Source organism: Macrobrachium rosenbergii, chromosome 42 (genome assembly GCF_040412425.1).
Source record: "Macrobrachium rosenbergii isolate ZJJX-2024 chromosome 42, ASM4041242v1, whole genome shotgun sequence".
In the NCBI taxonomy this organism is placed as follows: Eukaryota; Metazoa; Arthropoda; class Malacostraca; order Decapoda; family Palaemonidae; genus Macrobrachium; species Macrobrachium rosenbergii.
The window spans coordinates 25363961-25385584 of record NC_089782.1 but is presented as its reverse complement, the minus strand read 5'-3'; the positions used below and the strand labels follow the sequence as shown (position 1 = coordinate 25385584).

Genomic DNA, 21624 nt, shown 5'->3' with positions numbered 1-21624 from the left:
ATGATCCCTCCACCACACATTTTTACTTAGCTAATTTCTTTTTAGAGGTCTTTTGATTGCTTTTTTTCTAGGCAATAAAAAGGTTTTTGTCAAGTTTGGACTTTTCCGAATTCTTCCATCCTGTGAGTGATGGAGCTTTTGAAGATGGATATAGTATTAACAGCCTTTCTTCTTTATGATACCATATTCTCTTCTGCTAGAAAACGAGGAACTGTGTTTTTCATTTCACATAATATTTCTGCAATAAAAAGGACACTGAGTAACCTGAAACTACTTCGTTTTAAGACCTCTCTGATTTTTAAACACCAGATCCTTAAAGTGTCAAGGTAATCCAAGCAAAGGTTTAAGCCTTCAATGAAAACACTTAACAAAATAATCGTATAAATCATAAGAATTACTTATAAAAGGGAATATTGCTTCTCTGCCCGTAGTCTTTGGCATAATGGATATCATTATTCACCCTTAAAGTAGTAGTCACTTTTCTCCCTTTATTAAAATAGTGTTTTTTATCCTTTTGCTGCACCTTAGTATTCGCTGCTACTCTATTTCATGCCCCTATATACCCCCATGCCCAGCTCACGGGCTCTTGAAAGATACTTCACAACAGGTGGGCCGCTCACCTGGTCCTGTAATGACGTCACGGCATGCGCTGCTCTTTTGTTTATCCTCAAACTCTTCTTCTTCTTCTTCTTTATCATCTTTTATGACGACGATGATGATGATAATTTTGATGCTGGTGACGATGCCCCACCTCGTTTGGGGGGTCCCTCTGTCATACCCTGACCCCCGAACTAATCCGATTGGTTGTTGATGATGATGATGATGACCCTTCGTTTCACCTTGACCTTTAAATAACAGACGGAGGAGGACATGACGCTCAGGATCGACGAGACCGCCATCGTATGGCCGGGTAACACCACCGTTAAGCCTCAAGGATACATGATACCCACCAGATTAAAGGTAAGGAAGGAAGGAAGGGGTCCTTCTGGGAAAATCTGATAAAAATTATGATCATCTCGTTTCAGTTTACTGTTAAAATAGAATGATAAATCATATTCATTTCTTCTTTTTTAACTTGATTTTTGTAGTTTCTAGACAGCTTAATCAGCCATATACGGTAGAATTTCCCTGTTGCCATGCTTCATACCTGTTTAGAACCTGCCGTTTTCAGAAGCCTTTTGATCAATGTACGCCAAGACTTACTGAGACTTTGGTTCCGTTGTGAAAAGACTAAAGGCAAAGGTTAAGCTTGCGTGTAGAATCAATAGCCTTCTTAGCCTTCTTTATGAAATATATATTATCAAATAATAAGTGAGTTGTTTTCTTGATTCACCAGCAGTTTCCAAGATCAGTTTATGTTGTCTGTGAGTGTTAAGTACTAAGAAGTTTTTGCACTTTTTACAAAAGTGTCCCTTCAGCTCAAAGAATGAATGTAAATTTTTAATAACCGAGAATTCTGGACACTTTCATCAAGTTAAGAACAATACTGCTGTAGGAAAAGTAGCTTTGATCAAAGGTCAAAGTCTCTCGACAGAGAGAATCAGAGAGCGATGCTGTGCTGTTGGTGAGCAGTGGTGAACGATATATAAGGAAGAGGTGAAACCATAATAATGTCAGTAACTCAGTAATGTTATTCTTGAAAATCTTTGACATTCAAACTTGGAGTAGCTCACTGCTATATGTACAAAGTAATCATTGATCCTAAAGTGAGGTCAGAGTTTATGTATATTTTTGTATAGACGTTTCATGCTACCAGAATAATAACGATAATAAAAACTTATATTTCCTAACTTAACTGTAAATGGTTGCAGTCAAGCTGATAATGATGCCTGCGCGTCAATGAACTATTGCAATAGAAATTAATCTAATGGCTAATTTCAGTTATAATTATTTTTGTCACTACACTCATATGTATATGTATATATATATATATATATATATATATATATATATATATATATATATATATACGTATACGTGTGTGTACATATGTATGTAAGTATAAGAGCGCATGAATGTATTTATCCAGGTAAAACGTAAGAATGTACATATTTGTGTAACTTCGAGACTGCACTGGATCCTTAAATTTCCAGAATACAGATTCATACGCACCTTGCAGCGACAGCGACCTTTGAAATCATGCTGTGCCCGTATCCCGCAGGTACTGACGATAGAGGAGAAGCCCTTCGTAAACACTCAGAAAATCGAGAGCAAGGCCGAGTGCCTGGGAGGAGGACGCGTCCTGTGCCCTTGGTACAACACGTCAGGGGACAGTTCAGATCTGTACTGCTGTACGGGATACTGTATAGACATGCTCAATGAATTAGCCAATAGGATTAACTTCACCTTCGAGCTGGCGCTCTCCCCCGACGGCGAGTTTGGGTCTCTGCAGATGAAGCCGTCTGGTAAGAAGAAGAAGAAGAACCACGAGGAAAATTAGAATTTTTTTCAGTAGCTGAATAACTTTTTTGAGGCATTTAGATTTTTTTTTTTTCAGTCGAAGACGAGAACATCAGATCTGTGTATCACAGGATCTAGAAAAATTCGTTTTTTTTTTTAATCAGTGGTTGCATAGCTTTTTTTTTTAGGCATTTAGATTTTTTTAGTCGAAGACGAGAACATCAGGTCTGTGTATCACAGGTTCAGTTTTCCCTTAGCAAGGACTACTAGAATATCTAAATAAGTCACAGACAACAATTATTGTATGTCTAAAAAAAAAATGGCCAAGAATTAAACATCAACCAGTTAGTACTAATGCCACGTATAGTCTCCGTCAGTAAAGTTTATCTAGTCAATTTGTGTTTTATACATTCAAGCTCAAATGTTTCTTAGCTCAGTCTGGTTTGTCTTTCACTCAACGACCTCTCTTTCCCCCAGGCAAAAAGGAATGGACCGGCTTGATAGGAGAGCTGGTGAATCAGACCCATGGAGCCGACATGATCGTGGCTCCCTTGACGATCAACCCGGAGAGGGCGCAGGTCATCGAATTCTCCAAACCTTTCAAATACCAAGGCATCACCATCTTGGAAAAGAAGGTTAGTAGCATAAACTGCAAGCTTACGTCTTTGCTATGTAGGAGAAGAAGGACAGTAGATTCAACTGAAAGTTTCAGGTGTCAGTCACATTTTGGAAAAGAACAGTAGGTCAAACTGCAGGTTTAAGGGATCAATCGCCATCATGGAAAAGAAGGTTAGCATGTCAAATTGCAGGTTTAAGGCATCAGTCAACTTGGAAAAGAAGACTGGCAAGTCATGCTGCAGGCTTGAGGCATTATTTATCATCTTGAAAAAACAGTGTAAATGGTAGATTCAAGACAAAAAATTGCCACCAGGTTCACGAAGATTTTCTGAATAGCTGCCGGTTAATGAAACTATTCATTTTTTAAATATTTTTTGTCAGTCCACTCATGTAGCAGTTTACACTATTAGATTTCAATGTATTTGCTTACATATTTTCTGCTTCAAATTTATTTGGTCACTAGCATATCCACAAATTTAATTTATCCTTAACCTTTACTGCAATATATCCCCCCATTTACTTCATCCCTACTTTTAGTGAAATATATCCACCCATTTACTTTTTCTTTAACTTAACTTTTACCGAAATATATCCACCCATTTACTTTTTCTTTACCTTTTACTGCAATATATACACCCATTTACTTCACCTCTACTTTTCCTGATATGTATCCACCCATTTACATTTCCTTTAACTTTTACCGAAATACTCGTATATCCACCCATTTACTTTTATTTTAACTTTGACTTTTACCGAAATATATCCACCCATTTACTTTTTCTTTAACTTTTGCTTTTACCGAATATAAACACCCATTTACTTTTTCTTTATCTTTTACTTTTACCGAAATATATCCACCCATTTACTTTTTCTTTACCTTTTACTTTTACCGAAATATATCCACCATTTACTTTTCCTTTAACTTTTACTTTTACCGAAATATATCAGCCCATTTACTTTTTCTTTAACTTTTACCGAAATATTTCCACCCATTTACTTTTTCTTTAACTTTGACTTTTACCGAAATATATCCACCCATTTACTTTTTCTTTGACTCAACTTTTACCGAATTATATCCACCCATTTACATATTCTTTAACTTTGACTTTTACTGAAATATATCCACCCATTTACTTTTTTCTGTCTTTTACTTTTACCGAAATATATCCAACCATTTACTTTTTCTTTAACTTTGACTTTTACTGAAATATATCCGCCCATTTACTTTGTTCTTTAACTTTGAATTTTACTGAAATATATCCACCCATTTACTTTTTCTTTAACTTTGACTTTTACTGAAATATATCCACCCATTTACTTTTTCTTCGACTTCAACTTTTACCGAAATATATCCACCCATTTACTTTCCTTTAACTTAACTTTTACAGAAATATATCCACCCATTTACTTTTCTTTCTTTAACTACTCCTGAAATATATCCACCCATTTACTTTTCCTTTAACTTTGACTTTTACCGAAATACATCCACCATTTACTTTTCCTTTATCTTTTACTTTTACTGAAATATATCCACCCATTTACTGCTCATCATTTAACTGTTTGCATCCCATTGCTTCCGACTTGTCTCCGCCCACCGACTGTTAACGCATGCGTGTTCCCCTCGCCCACAGCAACCGAGATACTCGACGCTAGTGTCGTTCTTGCAACCGTTCCGAGACACCCTGTGGATCCTGGTGATGGTGTCCGTGCACGTGGTGGCCCTCGTCCTGTACCTCCTCGACAGGTTCAGTCCCTTCGGCAGGTGGGTCCTCTGACGCATATTTTTTTTTTTTATTGTTTTTAGTTCTTGATTTAATTGGTTTGTTTTTCTATTAGATTATTTTTTATATGTAATTACGGGTTAGATTCTGAAAATAGAATTAAGCGGTATATCTTTAAATCGGGTTATACTTGCTGTCATACTAAAGCTTTGACAGTATATACTGTATATATATATATATATATATATATATATATATATATATATATATATATATATATATATATGTATACTGTATATATTTATATATTTACATACTGTATAATATATATATGTATATATACATATATATATATATATATATATATATATATATATATATATATATATATATATATATATAAATTATATATATAGTGTAGGCCTGTCGTTCCTGCTTATTCCATACAATTGTTTGCAATATAAAGAAAATCATAAGTGCTAAATTAATTATTAAAATTATAGCATTTTTATGCACACACCCATGTATACATACATATATGCGTGACACGTTTAGATAATAAAAGGATTACCCCAAATATACAATCTGACATTCTTGCTGAGTGCCATTTCCCATATACAACAGCAAAAGATCATTAATAACCAAATCGAGACACAAATCTTCCCTACAAGTAACGAAGCATCTGGAAGAAACCCCCGAGAAATTAACATTAAACCGACCCTCTCCTTCAGGTACAAGTTAGCCAACACAGACGGCACGGAAGAGGACGCCCTGAATCTCTCCTCGGCTATATGGTTTGCTTGGGGAGTTCTGCTCAACAGTGGTATTGGTGAAGGTAGGCAACGCATTGATTGAGAGGATTATGGGAGGTCAGACATGCAGGGGTGAACAGTTTAGTTTTTTGGCCCAAGGCCAAGTGCTGGGACCTATGAGGTCATTCAGCGCTGAAAGGGAAATTGACAGTCGAAAGGCTTTCAAGGTATAACAGGAGGAAAACCTAGCGGTTGCACTATGAAACAATAATTAGAAGAGGGTGGAAATTAAGATGGAAGAAAGAGAATAAGAATGGAGGTACAGTAAAAGGAATGAAAGGGGTTGCAGCTAGGGGCCGAAGGGACTCTACAAAGAACCTTGAGCAATGCCTACAGTGCACCGCGTGAGTTGTACTGAGGGCACTACCTCCCTACGGGGTGAACGTTTAGTTAGAAGGGTCGTGCAGATATGGATACAAATTTCTCTTCTTACAAACATTTTCAGAATTTTTTTTTACCAGTTTCTGCGGCTTCTATCACTGACGAAGAGTTGTTCAACTACTTAACCAGCTGTGTTTTGTTCATGCGAGTAATATAACATACATATATACAAGTTTTAGTTGCTTTTGCATTTATATAATGCATGGATGGTATGGGTATCTATTGTCGGAATTCTTTTTCACATATCCTACTCGCGGAATAAGAGAAATACAAGAAATGGAAACTTAATTTTAAAGGAGGAAATTAAACTTTGCAATACATTTTTTCAGACAGCTCATGATTATGCATACTAACCAACTGAAAAATCAGTAAGATCTTTGTGGATGTAAGCAATTTGAAAGATATGGAAAATACGTATATATATCGTGCATGCAGACACTGTATTTCCTCCCAGACAATCGTTTTTTATTCCCATTTGACCCTTTTCCCTCCAGGTACCCCAAGGAGCTTCAGCGCGCGAGTGCTGGGCATGGTATGGGCAGGTTTCGCTATGATCATAGTCGCCTCGTACACTGCCAACCTGGCTGCCTTCCTCGTGTTAGACCGTCCTCAGACTTCACTTACGGGCATCAACGATCCTAGGGTAAGGAGGAAGCGTCCTGAGGAGGGCTGGTGTTATTGAGAACCGCTGGGGAGGTGGTCAGATGACAAAGGGGGGGTTGTCGGCTCACCCGGAAACTTTTACTTGAGCACTTCATTTCAATTCTGAATCATAAGACGCGAATCAGTGTATTTACTGGAGCAGTTTGGTTCTACAAGATTCAGTTTTATTTCAATCCTGAATCACAAGACATGAACTAGTCTGTTTACTGGAGCAGTTCAGCTCTACAATTTTCAGTTTTATTTCAATCCTGAATCATAAGACATGAACCAGTCTATTTACTGGAGCAGTTTGGTTCTACAAGATTCAGTTTTATTTCAATCCTGAATCACAAGACATGAACTAGTCTGTTTACTGGAGCAGTTCAGCTCTACAATTTTCAGTTTTATTTCAATCCTGAATCATAAGACATGAACCAGTCTATTTACTGGAGCAGTTCAGTTCTACAATTTTCAGCTCTACAATTTTAGTTTTATTTCAATCCTGTCACAAGACCAGTCTATTTACTGGAGCTGAAATAGTCTGTTTGCTCACAAGGAAACAGTTCAGTTCAGTTCTACTAGATTCAATTTTGCCATTTCAGATAACTAAAATTCATTTACGAAAAACAGTAACGTACTGAAAAGTAAAATGACCTAAAGTATAAAAGCTGCGGATTTTTTTTTTTTTTTTCGTTTTTTGTCTGGATGCCCTTGCTAACAAAGTTTTCCCTTCAGTTACGGAACCCGATGGAAAACTTCACGTACGCCACCGTCAGAGGGTCATCCGTCGATATGTACTTCCGGCGTCAAGTAGAGCTCAGCAATATGTACAGGACCATGGAAGGGAACAACTATCCAACAGCTGAGGCAGCCATAGAAGCCCTCAAGGCTGGGTAAGCGCAACACACGTCCCTATGGAAGGAGCATCAGGGCTATAATACAGCAGCACCTCAACTTTAACAGACACTTTGGGGGTCTGGCCTTTCTGATAAGTAAGAGAGAACGTTAAGTAACCTAGACCCTATATCAGCGATTCCTAAACTGGGTGCCGTGGCACCCTGGGGTGCCACAGACTGCGCCTAGGGTTGCCACAAGATTGTCATGAATTTTGTCTTGGCTAGATCATCGCAATGGACATTTGCAAAGAAATAAAAGTTTGCAGAAGTCTTCATATAATAATTATCAGTGTCTACTCTAATATATTAACATATGCTATATACACACACACACACATATATATATATATATATATATATATATATATATATATATATATATATATATATATATATATATATTAATTTATGCAATATAGTGGGATGGTGGAGAAGGGATGCCATTGTAATAATTACATTAGTTAGGATGCCATCACTAAAAAAAGATTGAGAACCACTGCCCTATGTTAGCCTGCGCTTTAATATTTTCCAGATATTTTATATCCAACAGCAATTCACATTTTTCCTAACCTAAACTAATCTGTACTTTACGCTTAACATTCAGTATAAGATAAATATTTAAAAATGTGTCGCATCGAAAATGGTAGCGTAGAGAAAAATAATCATATGATAGCTGGTAAGTACAGAAGTCCGCTAAGTTGAGGTGCTACTGTATGTACATTCAAAAAACTCATGTGTCTGTATGTGTATTTCAACGAAACAGCTGCCTTACCTGCTTAAAAGCAGAATATTGTGCTTTTAATTTAAATGCTGATATAATTTTTCAGCTTTGAAATCTGGACTAGCAATGACTAATAGGTTCTGAGTTCAAAATCTTTGATACTTCTTTCTCCGTGACAGGAAATTAAAAGCCTTCATATGGGACAGTTCGAGGCTGGAGTATGAAGCAGCCAAAGACTGTGAACTGGTGACTGCTGGTGAGCTCTTTGGTCGCTCTGGGTATGGCATCGGCCTAAGGAAAAACTCGCCTTGGGCGGACAGGGTTACCCTAACCATTTTAGAATTTCATGAGAGCGGTTACATGGAGGAGCTGGACAACAAGTGGATTCTGCAAAACCAGGAGGATGACTGTAATACGGAAGACAAGGCCCCTGCAACCCTGGGTCTGAAGAACATGGCTGGCGTGTTCATATTAGTAGCAGCAGGTATTGTAGGTGGGATAGGCCTCATCATCATTGAAATCATCTACAAGAAGCATCAGCTGCGTAAACAGAAGCGCCTTGAAATAGCACGACACGCAGCTGACAAGTGGAGAGGAGCCATTGAGGTTAGCTGCAGATTTTAAAAGTTATTAGTATATGCTAGTTTGGAATGGACTAATTCAGTGTACTTGTCTGCAGTTGAGCCTCATGTCGTATCTTTGATTGCCTCCATATTTTTCAAAATGGTGGGTAAGATTAATTCTTTAAATCTACGTACTGGGGGACAGTTGAAAGATTTAGGAAACAGTTCTAGAATTTTTCAGAGGGATTAGTGATACCATTATCAGTAAATCAGAACATAAAGCAACAAAGATTTTTCAACTACAACTGCAGGCAACTTACCTTAATGGAACTGGAATCATACAAATAACTAAGGACTAAGATGCTGCTAATTTGCTCTCAATTTGCATGTACTGCAATAGGCCATAATTGGGGAAGTTTGATGCCCCTTGTAGTGCTAAATGCCTTGAGCACTTACACCAAGACTTTAATGGGCCGATATTTTTTTTTTTTCTTACAGCACTACCAGTTCATTTTAGTATAATATGGATTGGATTTGTGATAACTGATACTGGTTTACTTGTCATGAAAGGCATAATTTTGATATAAGCAGGTCATATAAGTTGGACTTGTGGCAATTTCATTTTTTTTTACTCGACAAGTTATGTGTAAATCGCGAGTCTAAAAGCAACTTAATTTTCCTGTTCCAGAAACGCAAGACCCTTCGAGCCTCTATGATGATGCAGAGAAGACTCAAAGCGAACGGTGTAAACGAACCTTCCGTGATTTGTGTTAATGTAGAAGGCGAAGCAACTACTGCCTCTTGTGCTGCTACTGTTGGAACTGCTGCGGCAGCAGTGGGTGTGGGTGGTGGTGGGGTGGCGAGTGGCCTAGTAGGTGGTGGTTTACCTGGGGGAGGAGGCACAGCTGGTGGCAGTTTAGGTGCCGGAGCTTCTTCAGTTGGAGCCACCAGCATCGCAACCGCTGACTTGCCGCGCATGCTACCCCCACCCCCTCCGGCTCCCCCGGCACCACCATCACCACCAGGTCTTCCTCCAGACGTGCCCCCAGCTCCTCCAGCTCCTCGATGGGGCAATGACATTCGGCAACGTCATATTACGGCTCCTGAGGAGGGCCTGCCTCCCCCTCCACCTCCACCTGCTGGTGTGGACACCATGCGCTTACACGCTTCTTACAAGAATCTGTTCGGACCGGATCCACCTGATCTGGTGGTATGAGACCGCCTTCGCCGCTGCCATCTGCTCTAAAAAGCCTCTGTATCAGAGGTAGCCAAGCCCTCAGGGGCAAGTGACTACCCTGGCGGGGATCCCTTCACCAATGCCCTCATCATCATCATCATCATCATTACGTCCACTGGGCAATGCCCCGGGCCAAAAGCCGCCCCCCAGTGTCCTTCGGCTGACAGAGACACCGCCCTGTGCCACCGGCACCGGGGTGTGGAGATCTGCAAGGGCTGGGGGCCAGGCGATGAAATACGCTTCTCTCACTCGTCACCAACACCTGTATAAACAAACCACTGGACCTTTGTAGCAATGTTCTCAGTGGGTTCCAAAACCTTCACTACCCTTACTCATTATTATTATTATTACAGTATTGCAGAAACCATTTAGTTGGATACGAAGACATTTATGTTATTCTCATGACCCTCGTTAGCGGAACTCTGAGTTGAATCGGGGACGCTAAACACAAACTTGACACCGAAAAGTGGAAAAAGGTTTCGAAAGTGTTAGAAGGAGGAGGGAAACAGGAGGAATGAACTGGAGAGAGGAGAAAATTAAATCCTAACAAAATACAGTGACAAAATGGGACTATTAACACATGCTAAGAAACACCACGAAGGACAGACGTCTTTTTTCATATTTTCTTTCGTTAAATCACGATGAGTAATGAACGCGACGATAGAATGGCGAGATAGAATAAAAAAATAAATAAAACATTTTCTTATAGATTTCGGTGAAAATCTAGACGTGCGCAACATCCAGTGATATTCATCAGCTGTATTTCCTTCACCTTCGATGCCGAAATCAAAGCACCGAGCAGAAATATCATAAGAAAGATAGAAAAAGGGAGAGGAAAAAGTGTTGTGTTGTTAGGTCTATGGTATCCGGCAGTTTCAGTGAAGTGAAGACTACTGAGTCTAGAAGACGAGTGTCGTTTCTCTCGCATTCTGACAGGGGAGGCTGGGTGTTATCTGTTATTCATTTGTTTATCCAGATGAGGGGAAAGCAGTAGTCTCATTTTCCTCCGCCTCCTCCTCCTCCTCCTCTTCCCCGTCCCCGACACCACAACCAACACCACCATTATACCACCACCACAACCACCTTTTTGTTAGCCCATGTGTGGCGGCGATTAACTGTCTGGAATCTACATTGTTGATGATACGCTTATTCACGTTGTGTGTTGTGACCAATGGACGCAGTTTGGGCCGTGAGACGGTGCCAGGGTTTCTCCCCCAAAATCCGCGGGAGTCTCGCCCACAAGTGCTGTGCCAACGTGTTCCAAGGTTATGTAAATGTAAAAAAAAAAAAATAATGTAAACAAACTCATTTGTATTATAAGAGGCTGAATATTTAAACAAAAAATACATGAATATCCCAACCACTTTTATTAAAAACAGATGAAACGTTATGCAGTGAAAAACCACTCATTTTGGTTTGTATTACTTGTAACTCGCAGAATCAATAACGTTACTTAGCAGAAGCGAAGTCGTGGAAGGTCTTTTGATTGTTGAGTTCGACTATGAGTCTAATTTCCGTTATGCTTTTACAACTGGCCTCTTTGTGAGTGTGTTTATACATACATATCTGTATGTATGTACATATGTATATATTTGACCATATGTATGTAAATACACATGCGCATTTGACAGGTCAAAGTGCAGAAGAACAGCAAGACTAAAAAAAAAAAATGAAAGAAACCAACAGAAAATAGATACGCCAGATATGGATTTTTGTAACACAACAAAGAAATGAAATAAATCAAGCAACTGGCAGTGCGCGGATTAGCACATAAAAGTGCCACAACGACGGATCTTTCTCTGCCACAGGATGTGAAGCTGCCCAAGGAGAATTTAGTGAAAAACAAGAAGAAGAAGCAGAAGAAATAACAAGAAGCTGAAGAAGAGAATAGCCTTATGAAGCAGCTCATTCGTGGTTGGAATGACCAGTTTTGTGGTGTTAGTAAAACGTGTTTAGATGTGCGCGCAAGGGTGTATGTGTGTGTATGTGTGTGCGCATGCGCGTATGCTATAAGGAACCAGAATGGAGCTATATTTGCGTTAGGCCATAATATCCTACTGAATCCAACCAGGTTTTGTTACCGGGCAAAGCGTTATCATTGTCGTTGTTCTTTTGTTTGTTCTCGTATTTGTAATCGTCAGCTCAAGAAGTTTCAGGTGAAGAAACTCGTAGCAATTTTTTGAGAGTTTTGGATGTTTTTATATGGCGGTGCTTATTACCCTTCATCACCCCCCTCCCCCTCCCCATGTGATGATGTCACGTGATCATGTCCTCTGTTGTGTCACTGTTATTTTCCCCAGTCCCTGAAATCAACTCATGACGTCAGAGTCGTTTTCACTTATAAGATTTTGTGATTATCAATGTCTGTTTCGGTGCAGATTACGCAGCTAGTAATGATACGTTTCAAAGATTGTGGTTTTACTTTATTATGGTTGCCAATTTGCCATTTTGCCCCTCTTGTTATACAGGTGTATTTTGACAACAGTCGATCGGAGGGAGAATCAAAGGTGTCCTAATGTTATGTCCTCACCTGTCCCGTTCCTCTTCCTTTCTGGCTAGACACTGCTGACTCGGTATCCAGAAAATCTCTTAAAACACACATACACACATCTTATCACTTCTATCATTTCCCTATTGTGAAATGTCTCTCATTCATCACATTCATGTCAAAGCAATGGCTGATTTATATAATGAGTAAAACGCGGTTCTTTGCATTGACCTCTTACTGTGGCTGGTGGAGGTAGTGCATCACGCTGAGAGAAGGAGAAAATTACACTCACTCTCTTATTACAAAGTCATTGCTGGAGTTCAGTCTTTCAGTGCACGATTCAGTAATAAATCCTAAGTCATGCACCTTATCGCCACAATTTTACAGAGATACTTTATTGACATGACATAAAAACCTTACAGAATAGCCACTCTTTGAAAGACATCCGAGTTTTCGTTCATGAGCCTCAGAAGGACAGATAATTATTGAGGTTGTTTTGGTGAAAATCACCTGGAAATCTCTTGGGGCCAATTTGCTATGAGAACTTTCGGATGATTTACGCGACTTTCGAGCTGCCAAAATGACTGATTAGCTTGAAAACAAAATCCCTTATATCTTGACTAACTGACGTTCAGTTAGAATGTTTCCATCGCTGTCAGCCTTCCTGGAGTTTGATTATATTTAAAAGCCCTTTATAATGTTTACATGATCAAAATTGCCTCCACGAAGTTGAAAACATCGAACTTAACGACAGAGAAATATGCTAAGGATATTAAATGACGTTGCTTGGAAGCCTTCAGGAATTTTAACGCTGTGTGCTTGCGTTCCAGAATGTTTTGGAGAGTTGCTGGACAACTCCGGTATTTGGAGGTCGCTGAGTGGGTCCTTCAACTGTTTCCGTTCCTTGATTAACTCCCATTTTATGGTAGTGACTTGACAGTATTGCAAGACAGACCCATCAGAGGTATGTGAAAATAACCTGGAGTGTATACCTCAGCGTATTAGAAAGAGCACACGGGTACGAATTGATAAGAAAAAAAGACCCTGTCGTATATTTCACAATGAGTTGAACTTCGCTTCTTAAACATTCATGAATTCCTGCATTCGACTGCCTATCAAGTCTCTTAATTCAAAGGTAACGAAACTGCCACGAATTAAAATGAAGTTACTTTGAACTCCGACTTCTTATTTGCAATTTCTCTGCATGTCGAGGGGAAAATTGAGTTCCTCATTTCAGATCCGTTGCACGAAATAAAGGATCAACTAATATTACACGAGCCAATGCGATTAATCAAGCAAACTCAAGTCAGTGGAATAACGAGAAAGTCTGTACAAATAAAAAAGCTTTATTCTCATGAACGATCCATTGATCAAAGTACAAGTTAACCATCGGCATTCATTTTTACTCTCTCCAATCTCGCTTCTTCATTATCAGTTCTTTCTAAACAAGAATCTTCGATTTCTTTGATGTGTCTGCCAGAAGCCTCAAGTTTTCTTTTATTTCTTCTTCTCGGTTTATTATTTAAAAACTGACGGCTTAGAATTTGCAATATAGAAGAAAAGAGGTGTTGTTTCATTCAGAAAATAATGTTCATTTGTGTAAAATAACGCCAGGTTTGTTACAATGTAAGACGTATTTTGTATTGTCTTTCATTTCATTCACATGTGAAAGTTGCTCTCTGATCGTCCGAACAACCAGCAAAGTCGACCCATCGGCAAAAACTTGACTGGTACTCGAACAAATACTTCGTGCTTTGTGGGCTGATTAGTTGACATCCCCGAATCAGCCGTAAGTCTGAAGCCCTATGTTCACCTGTACTTGGGTTCCGAGTTGCCGCCCCTGAACCAGGTCAAGTTATGACCAGAATATATTTCTTTACTGGACGCTAATCAAATCAAATAATCGTCTTTTTTTGGAAATGACTTGTTGCCTGCATTTGGACGATTCACAGTTAGAGAGTAACGATTACTGAGAAGTGACTTTGGTAATCCCGTAAACAGCTTGCGAGTCTAAATCCGGAGTACAAGGGCAAACTTTCAGCTTGAAAAGTGTCGGGAGAAGGTGCCAGTTAACTGGGTTAATGAAGCCGAAGCAAACGTTTGCAGCAACAATAATCAAACATACATCCATACAGCTAATGTCAAATAGGTATTAACCATTCCAGTTGAAATAAAGCTGAGAGTTTTTTAGGTCCCCTGTCTCCGGTAAATTGTGGGACTCGCCGTGCTGTTTTCAGAACCCCTCCGGTCGACATTTACGTGTTGTTTCGTGACCATAGTATTGTCAGCATGCGTCATCATTTGTTTACTCCTCCTGAATCATAGCTCCGTTCTGGGTCTCTTCACGGGTCTGTAGAAACAGCGTATGGGTGTTCCACTAGGCGTGTCTGCCGTCCCTGCTGATTTGCAAAACCACTTCGACCCTCTGGATCCCACCCAAAGTAAGAAATAAAGTTTCCTTTCTTAAAATCCAAAAGTCGATGGAAGCAGTCTTTGCTCTGCCCCTTTCTTGCTACAGATTGAGTTCCTCTTCCCTTTGTCACTTGACTCCCTCCCCCAAAAATTTCCATCTTGCAGTCAGTGGCGCCGATACTCACTCTACGTAGAAACACCCACACGGCTGTCCATCAATAACCTACATATTAGGCTTCTCCATATGCTGTTGTTGACAGGCGTCTATAAAAAAAAAAAAAAAACATTCGTCAACCACAACGCTACGGCGGACCGCCGTGAATCGAGATGGTCGCTCGGATCTGTGTCGCGTTTTCGCAGTGTACAGCGCGTACTTCAATCGGCGTTAGGTCACTTGTCACTGTAAATTAACCGACCACTGCCGATCGCTGCGGCCGACGTGAGGGTTGTGGGTGACTCACTGGACTGTTAACGTTTAGGTTTAAAGACTGATTATTTATTTGGATATGAAGACTTTAGCCATGTTGAGCGATAGCCATTTGTTAAAGGAAAATAAAAAAAAAGAGAGAGAGAGAGTTCTTCATATAAGTAGTTATATACAATAGGTTTAAAACAGATAATTAAAAAAAGGAGATGATGAAATATGAGCAGCATATATTATACAATTTCTTAAACTGGCAATCAATTTCACTAATAATATAGATTTTGGATTTTTCTACCGCAAAGGGAATTAGTCAATTTTAATAGTACGGTTCTAGTGATAATAATGATAATAATAATAATGATGATAATGCTAATGATAATATAATAATACTGATGATACTGATCCTGTCAAAGGGAGCCGGTGCAATTCTACTGACAGATTGCTCCCGTCTATCTATCTGTCTATCTATCTGTTTTCTTACCGACGGCGCTACGACGAACCATTTTCAAAAGAAGTCGGAAGAGAAATACCTTTTTTTAAAGTAAAAATAAAAAAATAAACAAATAAACTCGTAGTGCAAACCAGTGCACCTGTGAAACGGGCAAGGGTATCTTATATCCGGGTTTCAGATATTTTTTCATCATTGAATACAATATGTATAGACTGTATAAATAAACCTTACATACATATATGCTGTATACCTAAGTGAAAGGAAAAAAAAATCAAGTATATAGTATAGGGTTCTGTTTGATAGACAGCTCAAAATAAGCAATTATTATTATTCCCTTCCTTTATACCTTTTAAGAGAAGAACGAGAATGCTCCTTTCGAAATACGACACCGATAGATGTAGATTCTTTCAAAAAAAACTTCTTTTTATATCTTTCCCTCTATTTTAAAGAAAATCTTTTCCATTTATTCTTTCTCAATGCACACAAAAGCAATGGATGCAAGTTGGTACGACAGGAAGACAGAAGAGAAACAAATAAATAAATAAAAGTGAATTGGTGGAAATGCGATCAGCAGCGGGTAGAAAAACAGAGTGGGATTAGTTACGATGCTGATTTGATTTTCGTTTTTTTTTATAGAGAAGACTAATCAAAGAGAATAGTTAACACAGGGATGATCTTCGTAGATGGATTCGATAGGACATTGATCTAAAACCAGATGATAATCATGGGAAGAGATAAAAAGGTCAGGAAGTAGATTAGAATAATGTAATGATAAGTGAACTTTTGCAAATCATATTGTACTTTACCAGCGTCACCTGATTTCATGACGACCGATTAAAGAGACACCTGTCACGCCTGTGTTTTTGGTCATTGCTGGTGTTAATCAGTCTCAAATGAAGCACCTGGTACACCTGTGTTTGCTCATTATTGGTGTTGATACATGTAAAACATCTGCCTCAGCCACAGCCATCGTGTTCTTATAGAGCTAACCTCATCTGTACAAACAAAGGGCAGAAATTATCAGAGGAAAAACACAATTTAATACCATATTTTAGTCACGTATATATATATATATATATATATATATGTATATATATATATATATATATATATATATATATATATATATATATATATATATTAGTAATTCATGGGTATATGAAGAGATATTAAAGGCTTTCATTCTTGCATATACAGATACACAACAGGGCAAGGAAGGAAAGGGTTCCAGGCTAGCTTTTTCCATATTCAGATTAAAGGAGGTTTTTACATTATTGCGTGATTATCTTTGAGCAGGCTCACAGTTCCCTGAAGACCAATTGTTCTTGAAAGAAGTCCTACGATCTCCTCAAGTGAAGAATTTCAGTCGCTTGTCCAGTAAGAAAGTACAGTTTTCTAAGCCACAGGAGATAAATGAAAATCTCTTTTTTCGAAGGCACAGACTATCAGCGTTTCTTATGTATAATGAAGTCCATTGTTCTGACGCAAGGAAAACAAGAGAAATTATCTTTTCAAGATGGCTGACTTCGTCTCCATACAAAGTTCTCGAAAATGAATTTCCGCGAAGACACAGGATTAAAGATATATGCTTGAAAACGAAGAAAACATAAACAGATTGCAAAGCCTCCCCTTCTTTATCATCTGGTTACCAAGATCAGTGGTCCCAGTCCTGAGTAGTCCTAACCCAATTGCAAGACGAAAGCAAGACCATTTCTTATATAGAGAAACGACTATTAATCATCATGCCACCAGTAGAAGCTCAAAAAATTTATGTAGATCTCTTTAGGAAGAAGTCTGATCCGTTCGGAAAAAAAAAAAAATTCAAAGATTTCACGACACATGGTTCACGCAAAAGCTCAAACGTCCATCCAGATATCTCACTGACATTAGAGAGAAAGAAGAAATAAATCTGTACATAGTGTGATAATTACGAAGTAGTGTGATAACGTCCGTTTTGCTTTTTCTTCGTTGGCTTTGCAAAAGAAAGGAAAAGTAAAAAAAAAAAAAAAAGATTAGAATTGTAAGTCAACCCAAAAATGCAAAAGTTTTTCTCCAGTTCCGAAGTTATTTGTACACAATAAAGAAGAGACGAATAAGGAAAACTTTTTTTTCTTTTTGCATAACGTGTCAGTTTACGGTCTTCGTTAGAGTGATGTATGTTTATTTAAAAAAAAAAACTTCCTTTTTGCTTCCATGTTTTACATCCAGGAGATATTTTTTTTCTTTTCAAGCGAGATTTGTTTCCAAATCATTTTATGTCACAGCCGTGTTATGGTCGTATCCCGCCAAAGACTGTATGTATAGTTAGAAATTTAATAACCAAATGATGTGTATTAGTATATACTTTATTCTCGTCGTTTTACTGGGTAGTGTCAGAAGCCAGTGGAATTAGCCTGCTGTTATGTTCACGATTCAGAGCAAGAGGAACACTCCAAGGGAGCAGGCTCGATCGGCGCCGTTCATTTCACTCTCAGAAAAAAAAATAGGAAGAAGAAGAAGAGTTAAAAGAGAAGTCACGGACTATGCTTTTTTTTCGTTTTTGTTTTTGAATCTCGTTGTGTCGAGCGAGGTGACAACAGGGAAGTAAGTGTTCGTGAAAACAAACAAGAAACCAACTTGGTAGCTCTAGAGTCTAGACCTCCTTGCCTGCTGTGTATTCAGAGTCAAAACCAGTCAGAAGAAGAAGAGAAGAACCAGAAGAGAGAAAGAGAGAGAGAGAGAGAGAGAGAGAGCGGGGTCTCAACAACGCTTCCCGCTGGATGTTGATATATAATTTTTTTATTACTAATATGAGGCTACTCGCCTTCCTAATTACCTCTTTAATAGGCTATCAATAATGAAATATCTGTTAAAAGAGAACACCTGTATATAATTTGTATTAAACATCGGAAATAACAAGTATATGAATACCTTAACTTTCATTCCTAATTCTTTGGTAATTTTGTCCTAAATTATGACCTGTGGACTTCTCAGCCGTATATAACGATATTGAGGATAAACAGAAGACCTTTGATATATAAAACACTCTACGGACAACAAACTCCAGCTATTGTGACCTAGACTTATTCTTGGACGCATTTGCAAAGCTGTTCATCATAACTACCCGTTCCTAGAGCTAAAGTCGCGCTCACTTAGTTAGATATACATATATCTGCATGCAGAAGCAAATGCACTGAGCATATAGATATATGCCTGCATTTATGCACACATGAAAAGCAGGTACGCTTATGTAATAGATCATTAAAAATGTAATTGTATGGGTCTGGTTTGCCTATACATACGAGTACTTGGCGTGAATATATAAACAATTGTATACTGCATATAATATATATATATATATATATATATATATATATATATATATATATATATATATATATATATATGTGTGTGTGTGTGTGTGTGTGTGTGTGTGTATACATATATAAATAAGCCACTAACATTAATCAATGGCTTGAACAGGAGATCATTTTCAGAATAAAAATTGCAGAAGAAAACCTTGGCAAACACACTTGACCGGAGGTCACAAAACATACTCTTACCAAACGTTCAATACCGAGAACAAAGGAACAAATATACGCTAGTCCATAATAATACCAGTAAACTTTATAAAGGAATATGGATCAATAAAGAACTGATAGGTGCTAATAGGAAACTCAATAAGCACCTGAAACGGACACTCTCCCCGCAAAAAAAAATCTGGAAACTGACGCAGCATGGCTCTTTGTATACACAATGATACGGTAATAAGTTCGACTGAAACTACTCATTAGAAAAGGGACAAAAATACTCGAGGTTAAGGTATAATAGAGGCACAGCGGATCTGAATGGAGGTTAGACCTATCTCAGTATTTAGCTCTGGTCATCTGGTTAATAAACCAAATGCTGTAACAACTAGACACCGAAAAGCGCGCGCGCGCGCACACACACACACACAGCTGTTCTGTATACTATCTTAAAAATGGCCTATCTCCATGGTTACTCACCAAGAATTGACCAGGACCCAACGACCAACAACATACTTTTAAGTTCAGAGGCCTTATCTGGTGAATACCTTAAAAAGTTAAGTGTACCTTAGTTTTACCAGACCACTGAGCTGATTAACAGCTTAAAAAACAGGAAGAAGGAAGGAAGGTGGATATTATCCTACGAAAAATAAACGTATAACAAGGGTGAGAAATAACAGGGAGAAAGGTAGAACACTTGAAAGCTTGGCAGAGATGGACAGAATTAGTCACTGAACCATGCAATGCAAGGTTGACTGATCTACAGGGATTAAATGGAAGAAGCAGTGGTTGGCAAGTGTTGCTGGGCCACCTGATGTGAGCAAAAAGTATACATTCCCCTTAGGCTCTACGGGACAGTAGCCGAAAAGATAATCACTGAACATACATTAAGCATTCTGGGGGCGAGGTAAGAAACGACCTAGAAATCTAGTAAAGGAAACGTCAGTAAACTGATACGTTGCCTTTAATCCTGGCCCATCTGGATGAGATGCTCAGATAAAGCTCTCCCAGTAAGCAAGGTCAACTTTATTTGAAAAAAAGCAACTGTGGGTGGCCGACGTTCCCCTTCCCCTCCGCGAGATTTCACGGAGAAAGGTTCGTTTCGGCACCTTTCAAAGCAAAAGACAGAAGTCACAGATATGAGACACCTTAGTAACATGTATTGAGTGAAGAATGATTTGTTCAGTCTTGCAATAACAGAAAAAAGAAAGGCCTCATTACCCCCAGTTTTACCGTGAAGCCATTTACTGTGAGTAGATTGCAATGAACTAAGGTCAGTGGAGGAAAAATCAAAGTCGTTGAAACTGATGAACATCACAACAAAAAGTGTAATAAGTGTGAAGAGAACACTTTAGCCAGACACAATAACAGATGGGAAATTCACAATTGGGAATTCTAACTTCAGGTGTGTTGATGTTGCAGTAAGCCCAACTTTTGAAACCAAAGTGAGAAAAAGATGAAGAACTTGCGGTGACAGATCTTAAAACGGGCATAGGAAGCGCTATATTAAAGCTTGAGTTTTGGGAGGGCATGGAGATGACGAGCGGAGGTAGCAGTTCAAGCAGTGGTCAACAGAAGAATGCTGTCGAAAAGAACAGAAAGAGGTAAGTTCTGTATGTTTGGGTAGAGCCAATCCTGCTACTGATTATTCCCCCTCCCCCAACCTTCAGTAAAGTTAAAAGATTTCCCAGAGATTCTTAGCACTTTGCAACACTAGCATACTTAGGCTGCATGTAACACTAGCATACTTAGGCTGCATGTATACGACCTCTCATTGTAGGATATGACAGATGGAAAACATGATTAGAGTGAAAGATATGGTCGCACAATAAATTTGCTAATCCTAGTCGCTGGGGTTAGCAAATTTGACCACTACGGCCCAGTGGTCATGTCATTAGCATGGGAAGTGGATCTTGTAATCGAATTTCTCTACAAGTCATATTTGGAAGAATGAGGGTTGAAATGATAACTGTAAATATAACGAAGACTAAGGAAGGTTAAAAAAAAAAAAATACTGGTTTACGGAATAGGAAAAGCAGAACAACAACAAAATCCTATTTTTATGACTGCGAAAATGGGATGAATGACACTGTGTATTTAAGGCTAGCTGGGGTGCTATTAACCTTGGACCTTGCTATTAACAAGACTTGTGAAGAAGCATAACACGAATGTAGGTCTGAGAAAGTTCTTGCAAGAGGGCTTGTAATCTATTGCTTGCTTTGTAAGAGGACAGTAGTAGGGTGCTTTTATTGTCTTTTAACTCTCTGTTTTTATGAGCAAGCGCCCTTGATGAAGTAGTATAAAGGAATAAAAAAAACAACGATAATAATAATAAGTGTTACAGATAGGACA

General features: G+C 38.6%; 1 protein-coding gene and 1 long non-coding RNA gene across 5 annotated transcripts in view; one reads left to right on the top strand and one right to left on the bottom strand.

Annotated features, from left to right (window-relative positions):
- Positions 1-11834, top strand: part of LOC136828094 (glutamate [NMDA] receptor subunit 1-like) — a 66944-nt gene extending 55110 nt beyond the window's left edge. For all 4 annotated transcript variants that reach the window (XM_067085833.1, XM_067085831.1, XM_067085832.1 and 1 more), the window contains 9 exons: positions 859-960; positions 2162-2405; positions 2878-3035; positions 4650-4780; positions 5471-5574; positions 6427-6575; positions 7310-7467; positions 8371-8797; positions 9443-11834. In XM_067085833.1, coding sequence (XP_066941934.1) covers positions 859-960; positions 2162-2405; positions 2878-3035; positions 4650-4780; positions 5471-5574; positions 6427-6575; positions 7310-7467; positions 8371-8797; positions 9443-9970 — 2001 coding nt within the window. In that variant the 3' untranslated portion in view covers positions 9971-11834. The remainder of the gene's footprint in view (positions 1-858; positions 961-2161; positions 2406-2877; positions 3036-4649; positions 4781-5470; positions 5575-6426; positions 6576-7309; positions 7468-8370; positions 8798-9442) is intronic.
- On the bottom strand, positions 11323-15520 carry LOC136828096 (uncharacterized). The gene is made up of 2 exons (XR_010849912.1): positions 12555-15520; positions 11323-12521 (listed from the first exon to the last, which is right to left on the bottom strand). It is a non-coding gene; the product is annotated as an uncharacterized lncRNA (long non-coding RNA).
- Positions 15521-21624: the final 6104 nt, after the last annotated feature.